This window comes from Marmota monax, unplaced genomic scaffold (assembly GCF_021218885.2).
Source record: "Marmota monax isolate L192 unplaced genomic scaffold, Marmota_monax_Labrador192_F-V1.1 WCK01_AAM20220418_F8-fsc00095, whole genome shotgun sequence".
Lineage (NCBI taxonomy): Eukaryota > Metazoa > Chordata > Mammalia > Rodentia > Sciuridae > Marmota > Marmota monax.
In genome coordinates, this window is record NW_026695244.1 from 2,552,073 (window position 1) to 2,574,426 (window position 22,354).

The following is a 22,354-nucleotide window of genomic DNA, read 5'->3' on the forward strand; positions in this document are numbered from 1 at the left end:
GGTTTTCAAGTTCGAGGCTAGCCTGGGAAATTTAGTGAGACTCCATCTCAAAATAAAACTTAAGAAAGGACTGGGAATATCACTCAGTGGCACAGCACTTGGATAGCAAGCACAAGCAAGGCTCTGGGTTCTAATTTCAGTACTGAAAAACAAAATAACAACCAAAAGAAAAAAATTTGTTTGCTCCTGAAAGTAACCTGGATGATACAGTCGTGTTCTCTGAGAAAAATATTACTTAATAAAAGGTTGCCATTACAACATAAGTAATTTTATCAAAGCAATCAAAACTCTACCTTAAAATTCTTATAAATACTACTCTTAAAACTAAATGGACAATTCCAAGAGAAACGAGAAATCAAGTGTGATGTAAGCATGTAGACCTAAGAAGTTAATAAAGGGTTGCTAAGATGGAGCCAATTAGAACTTAATTATTCTCAGAGTTCCCTGAGTTTTTGTGTGGTACCTTTATCAATGTTCTAGATCATTAAAAAGACTAAAAATGTCTGTTCTTCTCAAAAGTACAGATACAATCAGTGTAAGAAGCTCAAAAGCCCAATTAAAGGAGTAAAAAACTCCCCCAAATAGTGTGGATAGCACAGGCTATTATGGCTTTAGTTTGGGGGGAAAAAACCCAAAAATTATTTCTAGACCAGATAGTCAATAGATTTTGAACTTGGCCACAGTGCCCTCTGATGTTCTTCTGAGTTAAGTACAGGAAAACTAATTAAAACACAAAACAGGTCCCACATTTGGCTAAAATGTCTAAAAAAATAAGTCCAGTATTTATAATCAAATATATTTTATGTGTTACGGCTCAAAGTTTATTATAAAATTAGCATCTACTCCCATTTCCACTAATGTAGTAAGAGTTAATTGGCTAAGGATCAGCTATAGCATAATATTCTTTTTTCCCTTACCACCCTTCTCCATTCCTTTTTTAATTTGCAGTGCAGGGGATGGAACCTAAGGACTATACATGCCAGCAAGTATTCTACCACTGAGCTACATCCCCAGCCTTACCATTCCTTTTTACGCCTATAAGAGTAAAGCAAAAATAGTATACTTGATGGAGATCCAAATTATTCTACAATGGCCCTTAATCTGTGTCTAACATCAATTAAAATTACTATAATGATGTATTAAACCTACTGAACAGAGCAAAAATGGTTTACTTAATCCAGATTCAAAGTATTCTAAAATGCCCAATAAACCTGTCTAATCAATTAAAATTCCTATAAAGAGAACATACTTACCTTTAGCACCAGACAATAGTCTGTAGGTGCTTTGTATTTGTTCCGATAATCCTGGCCATAATAAACATTGACATGATCCAGCTGGAGAAAACACATCAGATCCCGAGAGACCTAGATAAAAATACCCAAAAGATTAAATTGACAACAATGTGGATGCAAGCATATATCACATCTGGTAACAGTTTTTAGTTGAGAATTAAGACATTAAATAGAAATTACAGCTACTTTATAGAAGACAAGAGAATGAGACGCTCTATAAATGGTTCTTTGATTGGCAATGTAACCAAAAAGGCAGGCCATTTTTGCTTATTGTCTTGCCATTCATAATGAACACTGAGTTATTGACATTTTAAAGATAATTTAAATAAAGCATGGTATATTACAATCAATATAATACAAGAGAGCTTTCTGGATCAAGTAGTTCAGTGCTTATAATGCATATCTCAAACACAGAAATTCTCAACTGGGGGTTTTCTTATCAGTTAAATAAGGGTCACAATATACTCATAAGATTGGTTTAAAACTAGATGATACCGTAAAGTGCTTAAAACAGTCCTAAACCCCAATGAGCACAGAAGACAAAAGCTATACCAACGGTACTAATAGCGAAAAGCCCACTACTTAAGATTGAAATGATTGTAATTCCATAAAATTATTCTCCCCCCAACAAAACTACTCCAGCAGGAGTTCCACAAATAATAAACAAAACTATGATTTCAAATTTGGTAAGAAAATTAAGATGTGCCAAATTAATAATCAAAGAAGTGAAAATTCTCAGGTTTCCTCCTCTTTAGATTAATAAATCGATCTGTGTTTCCTACACAGCACAGATTAAGAGTGATCAGTATAATGAGGGGAACAAGTCTACAGAAAGCACACACCTTTGCTTTTCCTTTAGGGACATAGTAGATACCAGATGCTCTCAACAGAAAATAACGTTTTTTCCAGGACTTCTTGCCATCATCTTTCAACCAAAGCACTCCTTCAATTTCCGGTACAGTTACAGAACTTCCACAAAAACATTCCTAAAATAAGAAGATGATTTGGAAAGACTTATGATCCTTGACTTATCAAGGAAAAAAGATGTGTCTACTCCAGTGAGATGCATGACACTGTAATTAAGCCAAGATGGTTCTGTATTAAAATCATGCTGCTGATTTTACCTGAATTAGAATTAGAAAATTCTCTAAATACAGTATGAATTATTTTTGAACAACTAAAGAAATCCCTAAATATTTAATAAGTAAAAAAATATCAGTCATAAATAAAATACTGAATTTTTTTACAAACTTTTATCCAATGTTTTGAGGAGAAACTAGCTTGAAATATCAACTGAGTTGTATAACAGTAGTTAAATGAAATCTAAAGAGCATAATTACACTAAGTTTAATAAAAATGTCAAGCTAACATAAATATTAAACTTCTTCTCCAAATTAACATCACAACAGATTAGCTCTCAAGCTAAAGAATAATAAAGTTAAAAAGAAAGTAACATGCCAAGTGAATAATAAAAATTTTAAAACTGTACCAATTTATATGGTCTAAGAGGGCATTTATTTATAAAATATTTAATACTAGGTTGAAAATAATAAACTCAAAATTCTGAATTCCATTGTCCATGCTTAAATAAAAAAATCTAATATTAAAAACAACCATGTATTTGTAAAAGAAAAAAAATCCTAATTAAACAATAACATAGGATATTCTAATTAATTTCTCCTCATTTCTCCTCAAAGTATAGAGAAACTAGAAATTATAAAATTTTTTTCTTAAGTGTAGCTAGTATCACTAGGAAAAATTGAGTGCTGATCTTCATTTTCCTAATTGCCTTGTTGGTAAGAGTTTATTCAGGTTTTCAACTTACTAACTTCTTTGATTTTAGTTCTTTAAAATCAGAAAAAGCCAAAGGGCCAAAAATTTGGGTAGATTTAAATTTATTACTCTGTAAGATTTTCCAAAAATGATCGTTATAATTTAAGAATTTGTTTGAGTTACTTATGGCTAAGGTTTGACATATTCTGTGAACTGCTAGTTATATTCAAATTTCTCTCTAAAAAAAGGAGGTAAAAATAGCACAACCACATCTTTCATTGATCAGCTTTGTCCTCCGAACTTGACAAACCCTAAAAATTTGTTACTCCTTTTAATCCACTAGAATATTACTCGTTTTTAAAAGGTTCTCTTTAATGACCTAACGTTCACACAGATGAATTCTCTCCCTCATGCTATCAAAGAATACAGGTTTCTCAACTATGAATATGGAGGACCAATATACTAGGTTCCAAAAGGTGCTTAATATTTTAATTTAATAATGTGTAGGAAAAACGGGGGCAGGGAGTCATACCTCCAACAGCACTTCTTTGTTTCTATCTGCCATTTCAGCTGTTTCCTTTTTTCCTAGGAGATAATTCTGGAAAAACAATAAAATGAAAATTAAAGGATAAACTCATTCTACTATTCCCTTGGTAGAGATGAGTATATGATTTGTTCAAGAGAAATAGCAACTAACTCTAGATCTATTTTTGCCAGTGCACAGTTAGAGGAATGCTTCAAAAACTCCCCATATGTATATGGGTATCATCACTAAAATGCTTAGCCCCAGCTTCCTGCCTGAACACTTGCTGTGAATCATTCCCCAAACTGCCTTCTCCAAGTCCTGAGGTGATATTACATGCAACAGCTGACAAATATGTTCTGGGATAACTAATGAAAGCTACATTCAAAGTACCTGAAAGGTTTATAAATTATTAAGTACAAGTAAAGCAAATTTCCTTAAAATATGCTGTTTAACAGATCCAGATGCAGAAAATTTGATTGTTGTAGATTTTTAAGAAGAAATCCCAAATCCTATGAGACCATATTTCATTTGCTTGGTTCAACAAAAATCTGAACTGTAATCATTAGCATAATTATTTTTATCAGACAACATCTGCTGGCACCCTCAAATATGTATGTAACCTTCACTAAAATATCAAGAAGCTATGTCATGATTAAGCCTGAAGGGTAACTATTCAATTCCTTTAACACTGCTGCTGTTTCTTTTCATTTCTACTTTGTTTTTGGTGGAGATATTTTTCCTAGTCTATTGATTTTCACAAACCGTCTAGGTATTGGGAAACATTATTTATTTTGGAATGAGGAAAGATGCCAAGTAAATCAAGATAACATATACTGGAGTGTGGAGCCATTTAAAATCAGAGACCACTCACTGGGCTTTAAAAAAAATTTTAAAAATAAGTCCAAATAAGTATCAACTGGATAATGGCTTAAGATAGATTATTTTTTTCCTTTGACAAGATAGATGTAAAATTCACTGAAGAAATTGCTGGGTTCAAAACAGCTCTGGAATACAGGGAAGCCTGGTAACTCCCTAGAGCTACTTCTGTTTCACCAAGGGTGTATCCCATCTGGCTCTGTGGGACTGGGAACTTCACAGTGGGCCCTGAAGTGAGCTCAGCTAACTTTACACCTCAAGAGTACTAATGAATGCTCTCATAGGGTTTTGCAGCTGCTTTGCTCTAATCAAGTGGCTGCCAGTCTTTTAAACTCTATTAACTTAGCAGTATCAGAATTAAATAGGGCATATATTTAAAAAACCCTAACCTTTGTAATTATTCATTCAGTCTTACCTGTGGGTTTTTGAAAAGTGCATATTTTTCTATACGCTCCATAAATATAAGCTTGTTTTGGCTATCTCTTGTCCAATTAAGAAGATTTTCAACCAAGTTTTCATGGTCTTCAAATATTCTCTCTAACCCAAAATAAAGTATCAATATTTTGTTAGTATTCACCAGAATTACAAGACATGAAACCTTGTGAAGAATTCACATTGAGAACTACAAAATCTCGGGGTGGGGTTGTGGCTAAGTGGCAGAGCACTTGCCTTGCATGTGTGAGGTACCAGGTTCAATCCTCAGTGCCACATATAAATAAATAAAAAATAAAGGTACATCAACAACTAAAAAATATTTTAAAAAACAAAACAAAAAATTATAGAATCTTAATAAACACTACATCCTTGTCCCTTACAGATAAAATATCTGTCTTCCCTCATTTTTTGTAAAAGGAAACATGGCCTAGTGATGTGAAGTGACTTAACAAAGTCACAATTGACAGGTAAGAATTAGGACTAGAATCTAGGTATTCTGATTTGTACATCATTCTTTAGCCTTTAGCTTTTATCCATCCCATCCTTAAAAAATAAACACATTATCTGCATTCTATAAAATTTAATATCAAGTGCTGCCAACAGTATTTAATTCTTTACATTCAAAGAATTTCCAATACGATTTCTTCTTTGGTTCATGAATAGTACTTAATTTTAAACATAAATACATTTTCTAACTTCCAAATTAGGTATCAAAGAATGTTTATATATATTGAACATATGTTAAAGAACATGTTCTAGATATTGATTCTTCGAAATCTGTTCATGTTTTGTTTGCCCTGAAAGTTAAATGGTGGTAAGATTTAATTACAAATGAAAATAAATATAAGTCTTAGTAAATGCATTGATGTATGCAGTTTTTATTTGAAGGAAAATGTATTTTGTCATCTTAAAAAAAAAACTTTGTTTTTAACCATTTTAAAACTGAAGTAAACTGCAAATTGCTTAGTATTCAAAGACCTCTCAAAATAGCTGAGAAAAAAAGTAATGTAAAAAAAGCCAAATTATAAAAGGTAAACTGCCTGGTTATTTTATAGAAAAAAATATAAAAATGTCTTAAAATGCTTCTATCACCATGAAAACCATTGTGATTGCACAGAAATTAAAAAGCAATTAAAGCGATGATATTACTAACCCATTTGTAACTCAGAAATGGTCTCTACCAGAGACCAGTCTAAACTATAACCACAGTGGGATTTGTCCATCAGGTTATCCAGCACTTGTCTCACTGTCTGCCGCTCATCTACCATCATTGTTTTCGAACTGTCATCAGACATGTGGACTCTAATCACCAGCTGTAATAGGTAGAAATAAAATTAAATGAAGACCAAATAATGGCGTTTTAGAAAAGGATTTATTGTAATATCAACTAGTAGTCTGCTTAATATCTTTGTAAATTAAAATGGAAATAATGGATTTATCAAAAGATAAGCTAAAAACTAAATATCAATATTAAAAGTCTTTTAAGGGGTAGGATTGTGGCTCAGTGGTAGGGTTTTTGCCTAGGATGTATGAGGCACTACGTTCAGTTCTCAGCACTGCATATAAATAAACAAAATAAAGTCCATTGACAACTAAAAAATATTTTTTAAAAAGTCTTTTAAGATAACAATATTGAAGAATATTAAGAGACCTTTCCATTTTATTCTTTTAGAATTCAGAATGAAAGTTATTCCTATATAATACATCTTACCCACAAAAAATTTACATGTGAAAAATGTATTACTAGAAGAAATACCCCCCCTACCACTCCATACATTAGAGGAAAATGATGTAAATAAGGCAGTTCTTCATAAATCCATACAACTGATAAAATCAGAAATCAGGCAAAAGCCTGCATATCACCTTTTTCACTTGTGCCTCCTTAATTTTCTCTAGGGCGATTCTGATCTTCTCCGCTTTCAATTTTGCTGCCTGTTCCTCCTGTGAACATAAAGCATTTCAGATAAACTAATGAATTATCTGAGAAATCTATTTTATTCTTAAGGCTGTTCCTAGCATTGGATTTCATTAAGAATATACCATCATATGTGTAATATAAATTGAAATGCATTCTGCTGTTATATATAACAAATTAGAAAAAAAAGAATATACCATCATATGCTTATGTAGAGCACATTTAAAAAATAGCCCTCTTCATAAAATGAAAGCAAACGTGGTAAAGGAAAGAGCATTTTTACAGATGCAGACCTGAAAATGTCTTACAATACAATTAGATTCCATATTATAAGAGGGAGGGGAGAACTCTAATGTAGTAAATTAGTAAATCTGATCCCATCAATATAAAGCAGTTAAATTTCAAGTTTTGGATTTGGGGAAATAACAGCCATCTATGGGCCTGCCACTTAGTTATACTTACACAATCCCGTAACTCCTTCCAAAGTATGGGCAACCTTTTGCATACTATTTTGTTCTGTTACAATGAAAATGTATCATCACCTTTAAAATATCTACAGCGTACTTCAAATATGTTCATTTTATTGTACTTCAATTTTACCTCAATAAAGCTATGAAAAAAATATCTACAGCAAAAACCAATTATGTATTTATTTTCAAAAAATATAAAAATCCTTAATAAATAATAAATACAGGTACATTCTCAATTACTAATACAAACACAGGTGGCTGTTGCATCCTGTTTTACTCTGCTTTGGAAAAATCATACAATATAATCACATCAGTAAATTCAAATTTATTTCTATTTATTCATTTATCAGATTTTTAAAAAATGCTAAGTGTAACTTTCCAAACAGCTCAATTTCTAATAACTTCTACTTATAAACTAGTTTATAAGCAGTAGTAAAATTTATAAAGAACTAGAAGTAAACAATTTTTCTATTTTTTGTGTGAAACAGCACACAGTACTCTAACACTAGTACTTACTTGTAATTTCCAGCAATAGGCCATAATATACTGTAGCATTAATCACCAATTGAAAAAAAAAACATAAGTAAACTTTTGTTTATAAAGGATTATTTTTAAGCTTTTTATTACTCTGGAAAATATCTAAAAAAACCATAAATTATCATCCTACATATTCCTTTATTTAATGTCTTTTAAAGGAGAAATAATTTATATCAATCCAACATTAATTCTCTCTGGATTGTTATTAAACACCAGAATCCATATGCTATTTTTCATTAAAAAGCTAAAGCATCCAGGGCAAAAAGCAAAGACTCAATTAATTTAAAAGATTTATTTCCTGTTCACCTAAATTTTGATGGCTTTCTAACTGCTTCTCTTTCCATTTCATACTCTACACGGTCTCCCCTCATTTTGAGCTTAGTATTTACTATGTGGAACAGAGAAACAGTGGATAGGGTAGACAGTGAGCTTGTTAGCCAGAAATCTGATCCCTTTCAGTGAAAGGAGCCAGTAAATTAACATAATAACCAAGGTCTGGAAATACTATCTGTAAACCCAATTATTTTCACAGTGGAGAGGGATAAGATAAAACTCAGTTCTTGTACTATTATAGATATATTCCTTTGACTAAATCATCTTATTTCCCCATCCTTAATGCAAATAAACAGTTATAAAATGTGATGACTACATTTTCTTTTTAAAAGCAAGCTTGAAAGAAAGCTTTAACTACTATCACTGTTTCTAGAATTCAGTTTTAGAGAAATAAAAGTCATTACCAGGCAAATTACCAAATCCTATGTGTTTTTGAGGAGTACAACACAGCTCTATAAAGTAATTTAAAATACTTTGAACTGTCAAGTAACTGATTTCATAAAAACCACTAGAAAGCATTTGCCATTCCCTCATCCTTGTGCATGAATGGTGCTTCAGAGAAAAAAAATTTGCCAAGCCAAATTTGAAAGTTCCACTTCACATTGCCAAAGAGTAAATTTAAAGTTTGATGAGGAAAAACTGATGTGGAACAATGTTTTTGGTATTTGAAATACAAATATGAACTTCTAAATGGCCAAATTCTTTATGATATTATAATCAATCTGCACACATAAAAAAAGTTTAGAAGATATCTTCAAAGCTGAAAACATTTTTAAGACAAAAAAAAAGGCATATTTAAGAGAATAAGACAAGCCACAGACTGGAAGAGAAATAGTTGCAGCAAAAGACATCTAAAACTAAAAAACCAAAACAAGCAACAAAAACAAAACAAAACAAAAACCCCATATACTTCAACAAAAATACGAAATAGGAGTTCTTTGGACACCTCAAAAAAGAAGACATACAGATGGCAAATAAATTTAAGGAAAAATGGTCAACATTCTTTGTTAATAGGGAATTGCAAATTAAAATAAGATACCACTATACATTTATTAGAATGGACAAAATTCAAAACACTGACAATACAAAATGCTGGTGAGGATGTGAAACAATAGGAATTCCGACTTAACACTTGTGGGAATGCAAAATGGTAGAGCCGCTTTGGAAGACAGTTTGGCAGTTTCTCACAGAACTTAACATACTCTTAACCATATGACCCAGTAATCATGTTTCTAAGTATTTACCCAAATGTGTTGAAAATTTATCCCAAATCCTGCACACAGGTGTTTACAGAAGCTTTAATTATCATAATGCCCAAATCTTGAAAGCAACAAAGATGTCCTCCAGAAAGTGAATGAACTATGGTGCATCATGGCAACAGAATATTATTTGGCACTAAAAAGAAAATGGGGCTAGGGTTGTGGCTTAGTGGTAGAACACTGCCTAGCATGTATGAGGCACTGGGTTCAATTCTCAGCACCACATATAAATAAATGAATAAAATAAAGGTCCATCAACATCTAAACATACAAATTTAAAAAAGAAAAAGAAATGAGCTATCAAGCCATTAAGAGGCATGAAAGTATCTTAAAATACATGTTAGTAAGTGAAGGAAGTCAATCTGAAAGTTACATATTGTATAATTCTAACTACATGACATTTTGGACAAGTCAAAACTTTGCAGATGGTAAATATTAGTGGTTGCTGGGGGTCACAGGAAAGGAGGGGTGAAGAGGCAGAGTACAGTGGATTTCCAGGGTAGTGAAATTACTGTGTATATTATAATGGTGGATACATGGTCAGAACCTAAAACTGTTCTAAAAAATAAAATCTATTCAAAAATAATATAAAATTTAAAAGTTATATTGATATATTTATAAATAATATTTACATGCTCCTATTTTTTTTACGCTACTGTCAAATGCAATAGAACACAATCAGTGCTATCTTTTGAAGCACTGACATGAAAAGTCATTCAATAATAGGATTAGCTGAAACTCAGATATCGGTTTCTGCTCCACACACTGGAAGTATTAAATAAACAAGAGACCAATTAACACATTAAGCCAATTAGACTTCTTAGCCATTAGGAAATCATTTTTATGTAAAGCAGGTAGGTGGGGAAAATCTAAATTCTGCTACTTTCCTATTGCTCAAATATTTTTCTTCAACAGCTACATAAATTGGTCTGTATAAAAAAATGTATCAAGGGGCTGGGGTTGTGGCTCAGGGCTAGAGCACTTGCCTAGCACAGGAGGCTCTGGGTCCAATTCTCCGCACCATATTAAAACAAAATAAAGGGGCTGGGGATGTGGCTCAAGCGGTGGTGCGCTCGCCTGGCATGTGTGGGGTGCTGGGTTCGATCCTCAGTACCACATAAAAATAAAAATAGAGATGTTGTGTCCACCGAAAACTAAAAAATAAATATTAAAAAAAATAAATAAAAAATTCATCTTTAAAAAAAAAAAAAGATTATTGTGTCCACCTACAACTAAAAAACAAATATTAAAAAAAGTAAAACATAGTTAAAAAATTGTATCAAATTACAATTTGAGCTAGTTTTTAAATTTTAATATAGGCAAATTTTAGTTTATCTTCTCTAGCTTATTACAAGGATAATCCCTGTCAGAAGCTTTCTGAGTTAACAGAATTGATCATGATGCCTCTGAATACGTGTCTGAATATCACTTCTAGAGCAAAACAAGAAAGAAAAAAACTTTCATCAAATTGCAAGATTCACAGTATCTGATGCTCCTGTGGGTTAAGAAACTTCCTTGGTTAAATTCTATTTATATCTGCTATAGTTAAGCTACAACTATATATAATATATATGTGTGTATATATATATATATTTTAGTTGTCAATGGACTTTTTTGTTTATTAATATGCGATGCTCAAAATTGAACCCAGTGTCTCACACATTTGAGGCAAGCTCTATACCAATGAGCCCTCTAACCATATATTTTAACCATAACAACTTGGGAAAAAATAAATTGTCCTAAGATGTTGGTGTTGTGCAATATGGGAAAAGATAAATAAATCTTTGCTGGTATGTTCAGATGACATATTTAGGAAGATCTGCAACAGTTTATTTATAAACGCAATGCAAATCTATTCTCAGTGATTAACACAAAGCACAAAGTTTTCTTTTTCATCTCTTGTTGTACTGACAAACTCAGGTCTTAAGTTTTCTGTCTCTTTTCTTCTGACTATTCCTTTACACTATCTCACTACTATCCTAAATAGAAGTAAAGGGCACTTCACACATATGAACCATTTTCTCTCCTACTGCATCTTTTAAAAGAGCAAGAGACAACCAATTTTCTGCTGAAAAAATGCCTGCATGGCTATCAATAACCACTGAATGCCAAGCTGTCTGAAATTTATATAAAGGACAAAAACAGAGTGAGAATCTTATGATTAAATAAAAACAATATTATGATTATAAAGTGTTAGAACACTGTGTGTGGTGTAAAAATTAGCATACCTGTACTTAAGAGATATACAGCTTCTAAGAGAGGGCTAGTGAATTCCTTCAATTGAGAGATTAAGGCCTTTTCAGTTCAGAACAAACCCAACTGAAATTAAGAAGCTAAACAGTAGTTAGCAGTTTCTTGGGAATCTAGTTTATTTTATAGATTACAATAATTTAAAAGTTTTAAAAATTAAAATGATTCATAGAATGTGTAGTATAAATAACTGTCTATTAATTGCTTTATTCTATAACAGTTTTGAACCAAAATAATAATAATAATAACTAGTTTATTTCCTCTGAAGAAATCACGAACTTCATAGCCTCACAAATAGAGCTAACATTAAGTGAATACTTAGAACTTGCCACTATGAGGTATATCAGACACAGAATCTCATTCACCTCAACAAAATTATAAGGTTGGTATTGTTATTATATACATTATACCAATTATCTGAGGCTCAGAAAGACTGTTATCTTTTCAAGACCATATAGGTAGTTATTAGAGCAGTTTTTAAAACATTGACTTCTCAGAGGGAGTCAGCAAAGAGGGAACCAGACTCCTAGGGACAGTCGGACTGCCACACAGTTGGTAAGAGGTATGTACTTTGGGCTGGGGAGTGAGCATGTGTAAGGCCCTGGGTTTGATCCTCAGCACCAAATATAAAGACAAGGTTATACTTATTTCAGAACAGCCAGATGTTCTGGCAGAGAGGGCACTGCCATCAGCACTAGGATTAAGTCTCCTTTGAGAGGCCCTTGTGGCTGAGTTGCCTAGGAATTTTTATCACCTCTTTCATGACTCCATCCCAAAGCCACCCAAAGTATTTAGATTCTATACATCAAACTGCATCCTGCTCAAATTTCTTGTTCCACAAAAGCAGGGTGGGTGGTATAAATAAGGTAGGTAGAGTCAGATGTTGGCCAGATACACTAATGCCACAACTGGGTCAAAGGTGAAGATAAGATGAGGGCAAGAATGGCTCTGCTACTGCAGTTGGAATTGCTTTCTCTTGGGCAGAAGTAGAAAAGTTACTAGCCCCATTTACCCAAAACTTGCCAAGAACAACCCTTCCCATGGAAAAAAAAAATTTGCTTAAATTGCTGTCATATTTCCAGGGCTGCAAACATTGGTACACAGAAGGTAATCAGTAAGTATCTGTTAAGTGGACAATACAGTTACTCTTTTCAATAGAGTGACTTTCATATATAATGTATATGAATACAGACCCCCCAATGCAGTGAGAATCTATTGAAAAGGGTAACTTCATTGCATGTACAATATACACGCCACATCTCAGCACGGTTTGAATGATCTGACTCTTATTTACCTCTCTAAACCCAAATCAAGACACTTGTACCCTAACTTAACTGTTTCATCTCTAGCAATATGGTCTCAAGCATGCCAAGCTCTTCTTCCCTCAGCCTGTCTACATGGAACACTCCCTTCTCCTGTTAGGCTGCATCTTTTCATCCTTCAGGCTTTACCTTACATGCAACCCACATAGGAAGACCTTTTCTGATCTCACTATCTAAATGAAATGGACCCCTGATCCTCTTCTCACAGGTGTACCTTTCCCTTGTTTTCTTCATGCACTTAACATTTTCTTTTCTGTGCTTCTTTGTCAACGTTCACGATCTATCTTTGTATGTAGACTGTGAGGTCCTACGGATGAGGAACATATCCACTTTACACAATATTGTATCACTGTACCCAGCAAAATATCGACTCTGTAAGTATTACTTATTTTAAGAAATAGAAATGGTAAAGGTAAAGGGTTAAACTTTTACTAAGCACAGTATACAAAATTAACTGGAGGGGGAACAGGCAAAAATAGAGACTACTCTAGTGTCTCTGAGAAGAGATAAGAGCTTATTATTAGGGTGGGGTCAGCAATGGAAATTAAATGGATGGGAAAACTGAAAAATACTGCTTCATTACAGACTTGAGATATTAGAAGAGAAAAGGTGCCAATGATAACCAGAGAGTTTAACTTGGGTTAAGGGAGAAGGGCAGCATCCTAAGTAGAAACAGTAAGGTCAAAAGAAAATGAAAATAAATTGTTGGGCTCTGGGAAGAATGATAAAAGGCTAAACACCTAAGGGATTTAAGTGCTAGCAAGATACTGGTGATCTCTGAGGAAACCCTTGAAACCACCTGGAAATGTGTTCACAAGTACAGAAGGCAGAAAAGAGCTGAGGAAAAGAAAAAAAGGAAACAAAAAAAAAAAACTTTGCTTAGATTATAAAAGAACCTGCTTAAGTGACCTTGCACTTGGCCTAAGCTTTACACTTTTACCTCCACTCATAGACCTACATTAAAGAAAGAAATCTAGGCAAGAGAAAGGGTCCCACTGTTTTCTTTGTCAAAGGGTCTTCTCTTTGAGCTGGTTCTTGAGGAGATTTTAATTTTAGTCTATAAAATTCTTTCCCAAGTTTACAAGGTTAGGAATCAATGAATTTAAAAAACCCTCAAACACAGTAACAAGTTAGAGGCCATTACCCATAATTGCTGTGTGCATTCTGCAGTGAGAATCTATTGAAAAGGGTAACTTCATTGCATGTACAATATACACGCCACACCTCAGCATGGTTTGAATGATCGAATCTGACATTCTTGAATTTAATATTACAACATTTAAAGAACATAATGAAATACAGACATGACTTGAAAATAGATAGAAAGCTAGTCAGCTTCCTGATTCTATTATTTCCTGATTAATGATGTTGACTGCTAAAAGATTTTAAATTGTTGAAAACACTAGCCCAACAAAAATTCAGCTGGACTGATTCAAACCACTCTGAGGTTGCAGAACTAAGAGATTAAAATTGCAGCCTTCTCCTCCAATTTGATTAAGTTCATAAACATCAAGATTCTATTTACATAAGTAAATGTTTTAATTAAACAAGGAGGTGATAATATAAATAAAAATTATACAGCTTGTTAAAGAATTCATAGTTTAGATAGCCATTAGTAACAAAGGTTAAAATTAAAGCAATGATTTAAAAATGCAATAGAACATTAAACTAGAAAAAGTACAACATAACATACTTGAAAAGACTACTAGGCATTTACAAAAGTTTAAAAACTAGTGAAAATTACCAAAAATATATTCTACTCTTGATATCTTCCAACAGTTATTAAGTAGACAGTTACATTTGGTGAGGAAAAAAAGTAGCTCTATTAAAGACAAAGGTGCTGAAATAAGAAAACAATAATCTGAGGGCACAATCAAAAACAAATTATATTCTACCTACAAGGCAGTAAATAGTTACATGCATGTGGAAAGCAGTAGGATCACCTTGGTCAGCAAATGAGAAGGTTTTCCTGCAATGTTTCTCAGAAGAAGGGAGGTTTCCCTGTCCAGATAGGAGTGCTTGTGAAGGAAAAGAGAGAAAAACAAAAAAGGCAATAACAGAAGTCAGTGGAGGCATTGTGTGTTTAAAATATAAAGTAGACAAAGCAAGAATGATTCTCTATAATTAATCTCATATAATTTTTTATAAACTAAGTGAAATATGTCCATAAAGAAAATATAAAGAGGGGTGGGGAAGAAAAAGGAAAAGCAAAAGCAAAAGCAAAGGAGGGGGAGATAAAGACTTCATCTAGGCCCATGAGTGAGTCACAGGTGATTCTTGCCGATTCCTGGCTCTTCAGGAAAATGGATAAGACAATAATCTCAGAGCTGGTTCATGAGTGTTGTGCAGAGAACAAATACATACATGCCAGAAATCTATGACTAAACATGTGTTCGTGTTGCTAACGTCTATGCAAGATCTACAAAGTTTTGAATATTATCTTCTGATGAGAACATAATAAGACTACATTATTTTAAATACTTCAAGTATTTCTGATCAATTCAATGACAGCCATAACACAAGGAAAAACATCTTTCAATATTGCCTGATGTGACATACTTGTTTTCAGTAAAATTTTATCAACCCACTCATTATAGGACCATGTTGAAAAAAATCAGACATTCACAAAGGAAAGGACTTGTATAGCAAATGAATTATATCAACAAACTGTTAAGATTTCCCCCCTGAATTGGTTTACATTAATTCAAGTAATTAATATTTTCATAAAAATGTTTATGAATAATATAATCCCTAACTACCATTCCCCCCTTAATAACTTTCATTTTTTCCCCTTTAATAACTTTTAACAACATGCTGTAAGATAATTTTATGCAACTGTACTGGCTTATCCTTAAATTCCAACTGTTTTGATATATATAATTAGACTTGCCTTTCCCTAAATAACTTTGAGTTAGTGTTTATTTTTTAATACTATGCAATTACAAATCACTGTTTAAATTAACACACAACACAGCTGAGAAGAGTTATAGAGAAAATGTTCTATAATGTTATATTTTATAAATTGAAAACTTGAGAATTTTTTTGGAGAGAAATTATTTGGAAAGAAACATGTAAGCAAATACTTAGAGCTGTACTTTCAGGAAGTACTAAACACACTACTTTAAGATTGAAACATTATTATAGAAGATAATACTAGTTTACTCTTTACTCTTCGCTCAGATTTACACCATCTTGAGTTTGCTACAAGGTTATTTTATTGACTATTATTAAAACTGAGTTTGGGGGCTGTGGTGATAGCTCAGTGTTAAAGAGTGTTTGCCTAGCACCTGTGAGGCACTGGGTTCGATCTTCAGCACCACATAAAAATAAGTGAATAAAATATAAGTATTGTGATTGTGTCCATCTACAACTAAAAAATGGGGGAAAAAAAACAAAGAAACTGAATTTTAATTCAAGATGAACTTATACCTGCCTCTATCTCACTCATTCCAGAAAGAAAGGAAGGAAGGAAGGAAGACCGACTCACTGACTGACACAAATATTATCACCAACAAGACTGAACAATAATAAGAACAGAGAATATTATCCCTAGGCCCTTTCACATAGATGGTACAGTGATCCTAAAGATAAATTTATTGGTTGATTTATCCACAAAGGCAATAGGTAGGCAGTAAATTTTTTAAAATTTGATTCAGTTTATAATTGAAGATGAGCTAAGACAAGGAGAAAATTGAGAAAAATAAAGAATGGAATGCACAATTAAAAAGAGCAACTACAACATTCATTGCTCTTATTCCCATTCATTTTTTGCTATTCACACATGATGAGAAAAATGTATTCTTACATAGATTTATAGAACATATAATATGTATTTTGAGGAAATTTCTTGAAAATCCACTGCTATTCATCTTATAAAAGTTACTTTTTCAGAAAAAGATCCTCAGTAGAATATCTATATTCAGATTATTACATTTCAAATTTAAAAAGATGAAATAGTCCTCAGGCCATCAAAACAAATTATGATTTGGTAAGTGTAATCCCATATATTAAATTCAAATTTCAGTTTTTAAAAAAAAAAACCAAACAAAAGATTTATTTAATCAAATCCACACACTCATATCACCTTTAGACTTCAAAAGTCCCTATTTTTTTTTTTTTTTTGCTCAGTAAGAGGCAAGGTTAATTACATTTGCTTAAGACTCATTTTGAAATAGTAAAATAGTTTAAAATAAAAAGGGAGCAATCACTATGGCAAGCAACCTAAAAATGTCACATAAAAAAATGAGAACACAAAAACAATACCCAAACATGACCTTCTGTATCTGAGTCACATATTTCTTCTAGAACTCTGTTCTTCATAAAGAAGGGGCAATGGTGGGTCAGGGGAAACTGGTTACTGAGGAAAGATGCAGGAGGGATAAGAGGAGTGGTATGTAGTTGAAGAATGAAGAAGAGGAAATTCAGAGAGTGATTTGGACACATGACCCAATTAACCTCAGTCTTGGCACATGTTGCTAGTTAACAACAATATACACAGCTTCATAAAAATAGGGCCTTTATTATCTTGTATTTACCACTATAAACACAAAGTCAGAGGCTTATTTTGTAATCCATTTCACATGTTTTCTTTATCTCTCCATTTTTTCCTCTCTCTCTCTTTTTTTAATTCAAAATTTTGTTTGGTTCTAACTTTGAGCCTGGAACCTTACGCCAGGGACTGGAGATGCAAAAATGACAGACATGTAGGTACTCTTGCTGTCACAGAATTGAGATTGTAACAGAGACACAGGCCCACTGGAAACTATAATATAGTGTGTCAGGTGGCATGGGAGCAAGTAGGAGGTAAGTACCTAGGCCAAAATTAGTGGCTAAGTTGAAAAAGTTTGAATCCAGAGTAAGAGGCTGTGGGATGGAAGAGGGAGCAGACAGCAGAGAGATCTCAGAAGAACAGTTCTCAAAGAGGGTAGCTCTGTCTTCAAGTAGGCATTTCAAACAATGGTAAGGACGTTTTGGGATGCCATAATGAAGAAAAGTGTTACTTTTTGTTACTTATCTAGTTTTACTGAGAGGTAAGTCAGAAATTGCGGATGCTGTGCAAGCACACACCCCATCCCACATAACTTTTTAATGTCCTTACATGGAAAATTATACAAATGGGAAATCCCATTTATAACAATCTGAGCTCAGAATCTAACTCCATTTTACATATAATCACGAAGTAAAATTTTGTGTAATTTTAATTAAAAAAATTTTTTTTTGTTGTTGTTGTTTAAGGAATGCTTTTACCCAGTAAAATAAATTGAGGGAATGCTGTGCCTTCTTTTGTTCAAAATTTATGAAGAACCGTTCACAGTGGTGGAAAATCATTTCAACAGTGGAAACCCAGCTTAAAGTAATAGTTACCCAAATCATAAGTGGTAGTATTATTGCACACTCCATCACAAGTGAAAGAGAGATCTGAAATTTCATTGACTAGAATTAAGAACTAAATAATGGGATACAGGAATTTCAATGGGTTTCATTTATATGGATTGCTTAAAATATGTCATATTACTTATTTAAAATATTTATAACAATGAAAAATCTACATTTGTTATGGTTTGGATCTGAAACATCCCCCAAAGTCTCATGTGTTCCGGGGCTTTTAGGAAATAACTGGAGCTGACTTCATTAGTAGATTAATCCATTGATAGCTGAAGGGACAACTGGGAAGTGGGACCTAGCTGGAGAAAGTATGTCAATGTGGGAGTACCTTGGAAGGGTTTACCTTCTCCCTGGTTTCTCTCCTTCTTGATGCCATGAGCAGAGCAGCTTTCCTCTACCATAATGTTCTACTTCACCTTAGGCCCCAAACAAGGGAGCGACTGACCATGGGACTGAAAACTATGAAACCATAAAGTAATTTGAAAAGGTATAAAGAAACCATACCCAGAATATTAACCAGTCATCTATATAAATGCATTAAAAGAAATATGTTCTTTCTTTTCATACTAAGTCTTGAAAATTCAGTATGTATTTTATCCTTAAAGCACATTTCAATTTGGGTTACCACATTTTAAGAACTTAACAGTCACGTGTGGCTAGTCTCAACCCTATGGAACAGTATAGCTCTGAAGCATCCAGATTTATCAACCGAAACTAGGTTTTCCGTTAAGAATTAATGCAGAAGTCATTCTATTTGAATAACCCCCATCCTGAAGAATGGCTAAATTTATTAATATCTTAAGAAACTAACAAAAGCCCTTGACTTCAGAAGAAAAGAGAAAATGTGGTTTCTGGTTCCAATGCAAAAATTCTGTATGTCAGATATGCTACCTACCTAATTTACCCTCAGTATCAATATTCACTGATACCCTATCATAAAGGTGCTTATTTGGTATTGCTTGTATGATTTTTTACTTGAAAAATTGGTGTTATATGAAAGGTTTCATCATTTGGAGTTCTAATGAATGCATTCATTCCTCTCCACTGATATTTAAACAGTCCCATGACATGTTTACAGAACTTACAGGTGTCAGTTCAGCCTGTTCTTCTGTGAAGTCAATATGACGCTTGGCCTGCTTGCGGGGACATCTCAGAGAAATAGCATGCTGTGAAAATGGAGGAAGGAAGAAAATGATAGGTAAAGGAGGTGAAAAGGGCAGCTCTCCTTGTCATGCAGAAAGAAAAAAGGATCACTGAAATGAAACAAAACAGTAATGAAACAAAAGAGTAATGAAAAGTTACATGCAATTACCTTAGATTCTTTTATGCAAAAATTAGAGATTGGGACCAAATGATCCTAAGCCTTAATAATTTATGAATCATCTCCCTCTACCTCTGGACAATACAACTCATGGGAGAATTGTGCACAAACATCGTGTCCAATACCAATTCAGGCTGACAAACTTTAATTTGGCTTTGACCACGGTTTGGCAGCACTCTTCACCTCTACCTCTCACTCCGCTAAATCATCCTTTCGTACCCTGTTCTGAGTTCTTCAAGCTTCTAGCTTCTCCCTTCCCCCTTGTCACATGAGCTCACTTCCCCCCATTACTAAGAAAATCACATCCATCATGAGGATCTTATCACTAAAGTAAACTCTGGAACTAAATCCATATTCTTTCTCATATCTTCCCCCAGTTCTATATAAATAGCCTCCCCACCCACCAATATCTAACAATAACAAAACCAAGCATATCCCAGATTCTACTCATTCTTCCTCCAACATGAGTCTCTGATACTCAATGAGGCCAGCCCACTAAGGGTGAGGGCACGGGGGGGGGGGGGAAGCTTCCTGGTTAAACTAGTATTTTCTCCTCTGCACTACCAATTTTCCTAAATTCATGGTCTAAAGCTCCTCCACCTTTTAGCTACTCACTTATTTCATAATTTCCTGAAATAATTTTTTTTTCTGAAGCCTTTATCCTTTGAATTGTAATGCATTTTGTAATTCATTGTCAAAGTCATTAATGATCTTTCAACCAAAAAAGGTTTGTCTTTCCTATCATAGTACTTGCCACACTCTATTGCAATCCCTTGGTTGGTTTCAATTCTATACCCTTCTTTCTCACATGCTAGATCATCCTAAGGACACTGTAAATAAATTATGATCCCTTACAGTCCAGTGCCTTGCCTAGGCTCTCAAATATTTATGGAATGTATGGATAACTATTTCTGCTAGGCTTTCCTGCCACATGCTTGGTCAGATCAAGACAGTTTTTGCTTTTCCATCTCTAAATTTTTTCATTACACATGTTCTACAGCATGTTTCAACTGCTAGATCAAGAGGAGACCTATCAAACCTATATTGCCAATATCCTTATCCTTAGGACAAAGAAACTGAAGTTTAAGGGCTAAAGGGACACGACAAATGCAACCAATTCTCAAATGGTTCAGGAAAAAAATGTATACATACAAGGAATGAGTAAATGTGGCAAAATGTTAAAATTGGTGGAGCTGGTTAATAAATTTCATGAGTTCTTTCTATTATTCTTTCAACTTTTTGTAAGCTTGACAGTTAAATCTAAAATATTCTAAAAGAGATGACTGACTACCATTTTGAACAGTATAATGGAACATTATGTAGTTACTAAAATTCAATATATTCTTATAAAAGCTATGTTGTAAAGGGACAAAAACACAAAATAAAACACACAAAGAGTAGAAATTAATTTCTGCTATTACATTAAAAAGATGAAAATGAAAAAACCAGACTATGGTTTATTTCATGTTAATTCGGTTCCTTTTCTACAAGGTACCTAATACTTAAATAAATGATCTATCCCAAACCTAATCTTTACCTACTCTTTATCATATCCTAGTCTAAAACATGTAGGAAAAATGAATTCAAGGATCAATTCTCCACATAAATTTTGCTCTTAACTTTCTCAGTTCCAAGAACTTTCATTTGTGCTATAAAGTTATCAGATTCTGTATCAATCTTTCAAAATTTTCCCACAAATCTTGGCAAAATAAGTTATGGGTCACCTCTTTCTACAACCAAATGCTAACTTAAGATGAAGTATCATTTGCCAGCCAGAATCCTTGGGGTAGGAATGGGAGGGTACATATTGAAAAGCATTGATCGAAACACAAGAGCCAAACCATTATCAAGAAATGGCTTTGTACAAAAGGAGTGGCTACAAATAAAATACTTGCTCATGAGAGTGAATACTTTATATTACAATCAGAGAAAAGAAATGGAGGTTTGTGCACCCACTGTTTCAGTAAAAGAGATGTACATTCATCTGTTACTGACACATATGTGTTTTTAACAAGTGTTCTGTTGACAATAAGCATAGCATGACAAAAAATGCAGATCCTGGAAATGGAGTGCCTGGGTTCAAGCCCCAGCATGGCCATTTACTGACATTTACTGACAATGTGATTTTGGAGTTAACTGTTTAACTTGTTTACTCATGTGTCAAATAAAGGTAAAAATAGCATTTATATATCATATAAGCGTTAAATGATAACTGAATTACATTACTCTAAAAACAGGAAACTGTCACCCCTCATTTGAATTTTATTTAAGACTTAATTTATTCCATTCTTAAATTTTAACCCAAAACATTAAAAAAATATACCAAAACACCACAAGATGGGGGTGTTGCTGCATAGATCTCTTTCCCTTTTTTTCTCCTGTCCATGAAGTTTGGTCTTTAGGTCTCCCACTGAGAACACTGGCCAGTATACTCATCTGGATTCCCCTTCAATTCTCTGATGAAGCAGCATGATATGGTGACATGAGGTCTACAACCAAGGGTTGCTATGTTCAAATCCTAAGGCAGATTATGCAGTCACTCTCTGCCTCATTTCCATACATTGTGTTTGGCAAAATTAGTGTGGTAAGACATGCAAAATCCAATGCTTAACACAGAATAAGCACTCAGTAAAGCTGCTTCTATTGTTTTCTATTTCCTC

General features: G+C 33.4%; 1 protein-coding gene across 7 annotated transcripts in view; it reads right to left on the reverse strand.

The window, feature by feature from the left end:
* Positions 1-22,354, reverse strand: part of Raph1 (Ras association (RalGDS/AF-6) and pleckstrin homology domains 1) — a 115,034-nt gene that overhangs the window by 42,936 nt on the left and 49,744 nt on the right. For 5 of the 7 annotated variants that reach the window (XM_046463046.2, XM_046463043.2, XM_046463041.2 and 2 more), the window contains 8 exons: positions 19,459-19,539; positions 14,932-15,006; positions 6,766-6,843; positions 6,056-6,215; positions 4,883-5,004; positions 3,598-3,663; positions 2,135-2,278; positions 1,254-1,364 (listed from right to left, as the gene is read on the reverse strand). In XM_046463046.2, coding sequence (XP_046319002.1) covers positions 1,254-1,364; positions 2,135-2,278; positions 3,598-3,663; positions 4,883-5,004; positions 6,056-6,215; positions 6,766-6,843; positions 14,932-15,006; positions 19,459-19,539 — 837 coding nt within the window. The remainder of the gene's footprint in view (positions 1-1,253; positions 1,365-2,134; positions 2,279-3,597; positions 3,664-4,882; positions 5,005-6,055; positions 6,216-6,765; positions 6,844-14,931; positions 15,007-19,458; positions 19,540-22,354) is intronic. The other 2 variants (XM_046463042.2, XM_046463044.2) reach the window with 2 other exon arrangements.